This window comes from Brassica napus, chromosome A6 (assembly GCF_020379485.1).
Source record: "Brassica napus cultivar Da-Ae chromosome A6, Da-Ae, whole genome shotgun sequence".
NCBI classification, from domain to species: Eukaryota; Viridiplantae; Streptophyta; class Magnoliopsida; order Brassicales; family Brassicaceae; genus Brassica; species Brassica napus.
In genome coordinates, this window is record NC_063439.1 from 12,708,687 (window position 1) to 12,712,682 (window position 3,996).

The 3,996-nt window shown below is 44.4% G+C and overlaps 1 protein-coding gene across 2 annotated transcripts in view; it reads left to right on the top strand.

Annotated features, from left to right (window-relative positions):
* Positions 1 to 1,099: 1,099 nt before the first annotated feature.
* Positions 1,100 to 3,996, top strand: part of LOC125575744 — a 5,005-nt gene continuing 2,108 nt past the window's right edge. Inside the window, exon 1 of one of the 2 annotated variants that reach the window (XR_007314303.1) lies at positions 1,100 to 1,111. Coding sequence is in view for 1 of the 2 variants with exons in the window: in XM_048734802.1 (XP_048590759.1) it covers positions 3,318 to 3,996 (679 nt within the window). In the remaining variant the exon portion in view is untranslated. Of the gene's footprint in view, positions 1,112 to 2,793 lie in introns of those variants that run through there. The other variant, XM_048734802.1, reaches the window with a different exon arrangement.

Genomic DNA, 3,996 nt, shown 5'->3' on the forward strand with positions numbered 1-3,996 from the left:
GGTTGCGATTGTTATTCTCAGACATGACGAGAATGGAAACCTCTATTACTAGGATGGTCATCTGCGTAATGCAACATGTCAAAAAAACTAGACGCTCAGGGGAATGTAATCCCTGATACTGATGCAACAGGAGCTGCTCAACCTTTAGAAGAGGCTGCTCGACCAAGGGCACTGGCCGACTACAATCGTCCAGATGAGTACTACGCCAACAGATCAGCTATTCGACTTCCAGAGATTCAGAAGCAGAATTTCGAGCTGAAGCCTCAGTACTACACACTCGTGTCGCAGATATCCTACTCTGGGTTACCGCACGAGCATCCTATGCACCACCTTGAAAGGTTCGAGGATATTCGTATGGATGGAGTCCCTGAGGACTACCTATTGTGCAAGCGATGCACTGGCTTAATCAGCTACCCACATGATCTCTAACATCCTGGGCCGAAATCAAGAATGCTTTCTTGCGAAACTTCTTCGATGAAGCACACGCTGAAGACTTGAGAAGCAAAATCGCTACATTCGCACATGAGGCAGGAGAGTCTTTCAAAGACGCGTGGATCAGATTCAAGTTCTTCCAGCGAGACTGTCCACACCACGGATTCAACGAAGTGCAACTGCTGAGCACTTTCTTCAGAGTATCGCCTTGAGGTATCAGATTGCTCTTGATACAGCTAGCGAGTGAAACTTCAACACCAGGAATCCGGTAGAATCTGTGAGACTGATAGAAAATCTAGCAAACAGCAGCAGCACCAAGAACACTGACTTTGAAAGAAAGTAATCTGTTGCATCCCTAGAGAAGGAGCAGATGGACGAAGTTAGAGCAAAGTTAGATGTGGTTCATGAGCTTCTCAGGAAGCAAGTCTGCTCAGCTGAAGGAGAAGAGGCTGTAGACATGGAAAGAGAAGAAGATGTTAACTACATTGGAGGTACTGGATTTCAGAGGTCTGGAAACCAGGATGGAAACATAAACTTCTATGGCAATGGTCAGAGGAGTAACCAGAGTTCACAGTTTCAGAAACCTTTCAACAACAACAGCAGAGGCTATGGAAACTCATTCTACCAGAATCCACCACCACAGACTCAGGAGAGCAAGATTGAAGCAATGCTTGACAGAGTTCTGGAAGGACATCAACAAGTCACTGTGGATTTCAATGGGAAGATAGATTCCGCCTACAACAGTCTGAACACAAGAATTGAGACCTTAGGAACTCAGGTTAGGAAGCTTGAAATGCAAATGGTTCAGACTGGAGACACTGTAAAGAGGCAAGAAGCCTTGGCTAGAGGGCAGGAGTTGAGAAAGCAAAACACCACGTTAATGCCATCATAGATGATGATTTTTGGCAAGTGGTGAGGCATGAGAAGCTTGGAGAAGAAGACTTTGAAGTTGAAAGCTCCATGAGTTTCGGCGGATCACAATTGTGTCGACCGATGTCAATGGATACACATCGATCGACAGACCATGACGAAGATCGATCGACAGATTACTCTCGACATCGATCGTCGTCTGCTGAATCGACTTCAGAGTGTAGTGCAGTTCGAATCATGACTCATGAGGAATTTGCAGAAAATCATCCTCACCCACCCTCCCCTTTCTACGTCAAAATCGATCGACCGCTTGAGCCAGCAGTCGACCGACAAAGAGAGACCGACATCGATCGACCCCCCTCACCTCCCATCGATCGACGGGCACCTGTCACCTACCGAGTGCGGTTACCATCTATTGATAATGACCGAATCAACGCACTCAGACCACCACTTAAACCATCAGCCAACCCATCAGAACTTACAACCAACCCTTCAGACACTACACCAGAGCCTATGCAAGTTGATGAGGCAACCGAAGGAAGAAGGTTAAGGAAGAGGAATGAGAAGATTCCTAAGAACCTTAAGAGGAAAAACTAATGAGAAGGAGATGGATGGTTTCACTAAGAGAGTCCTCAGAATCCCAGTAGAGAAACCTTTTGATGAAGTTTATTTCACATACAGGTTGTGGATGTTCTTCAGAGAGACTAAGGAAACTGAAGAGGACATTAGGAGAATGTTTCATCATGTCAGGGAAATGATGAAACTAAGGATCACATTGAAGAAGAAGAGTAATCCTGGGAAGTTCGCAATACCATGTGTGGTGAAGGGTATTGAATTTCCCCATGCACTTTGTGACACAGGACCATCAGTCAGCATACTACCTAAGGTTATGGCAGACCAGCTGGGTCTGAAAATAAAGCCTTCTTCAGAATCTTTCACCTTCGTGGATCTTTCAGAAAGAAGCTCAGGAGGCATCATAAGAGACCTTGAAGTACATATTGGTAATGCCCTTATCCCAGTAGATTTTCATGTCCGGGACATAAAACTAAACTGGAATTCTTCACTTCTGCTTGGAAGAGCTTTCCTGGCTACAGCATAAGTTGTATGTGACATGAACACCAACAGATTGTGTCTGACACTGATAGATCGATACGTCCACTATGACCCAGTTCGAGTTGTGAGACAACAGGTCAACCTCGTGGAGCTTGGAAATGATCTTGGGTACATTGCAGCATGCCATTGTGGAGCAGAATACAAAACAGAGTACTCGAAATCGATCGACACTCACACTGTTTCATCGATCGATTCTAATGAGTCACTGATGACCGATGAACGCTATCCCACGTCGCTTGACGGGAAGCAAACGGTAGACCACTTCGCGTTACCAGATCAGTGTTATCCATATTTTGCCTTTCAACAACCCAACAACAGAGGACGAGATGACTATTCAATAGACAGTTGGGCAGACAGTGGATTCCATGAAAGTTTTGCAGTGAATACTGTAATTCCTTCATCCAATGAGGATCCTAAAGAGGAGTATGATGAGGATTGCTGGAAGAAAAGAGCTATAGAGATTGCTATGCATGATGACAGATATTCGGGCCATTCCTTCAACAACACGTCTCCACCATCGATCGACAGAGTTCACTCAGCATCGGTCGATACCCACCCTCATCCAGCAAAACGTTCTTATGCATCGATCGATACCATACCTTGTACATTGATTTATATTAAAGCCGCCACCTTTGAAAAGGAAAAGGGAATATTTCAATTCCAAGTAGGTTTACTAATACCTATATAAAAAGTTTTGCTTCCCAGATTACTTCTCACGACACCGAAGCAGAAAAGATGAATGCTCCCAAAAACCAATCAGAAGGAACATCCAACAGGAGCATTCAATCCAAAAACCCTAATTCCGCAGACAAACGTCTACCATCGATTAATACTCCAGTCTCAACATCGATCGATACTCATTCTAAACCTCAACTTTCCTTAGTACTAAAAAGAATAGGAGTATGGATTACGGTTTTCTAACTCCTGATGAATTTGGTATTTTCAGGGACCCAGATGGCCATGCAAGAGCTATGGATGGAAGAATTCTAAAAGTATCCAGGGAGAACATAGCAGACATTCTTCAGGTGGCCAATGGACCTGACAACTTGTTTATGCAGCAACGCAGCATTCCAGACAACATTCCAAAAGTTCGAGACGAACTTCAAGGGGCCAACACAACAGCAATTAGTTCACACCAATCATACCGACCAGTTAGCCAAGCATTGATTGACAAGGTTGCTTCAACATCTTTCGACAGGGTAACACCAATGTCGCTCGACAAGGCACCCTCACCATCAATCAACAGTCGTTATGAGTTTGGACATCGCGCTTATGACATCTATGGAGCCAGAAAGTTCACATGGGAACAGAAGGACGAATATGGAGTCTACAAAGATGAGTTTGGATATGCAAGGAACGTAGCTGGTGAGATGATCCATATTACCAAGGACAACATCAGAAAAATTCTGGAGAGAGCATCACTATATGAAGAGAGTCACATATGTCTTCCAGAACATGCCACTTCTTTCACACCTACAAGACTGGTACCAGAGATCTACACCAAGGATGAGATTAATGAGATGGTGACTGGTATTTGTGGAGCTCAGGAAAGGCTAGGAGATGAACTTAATACATTGGTAG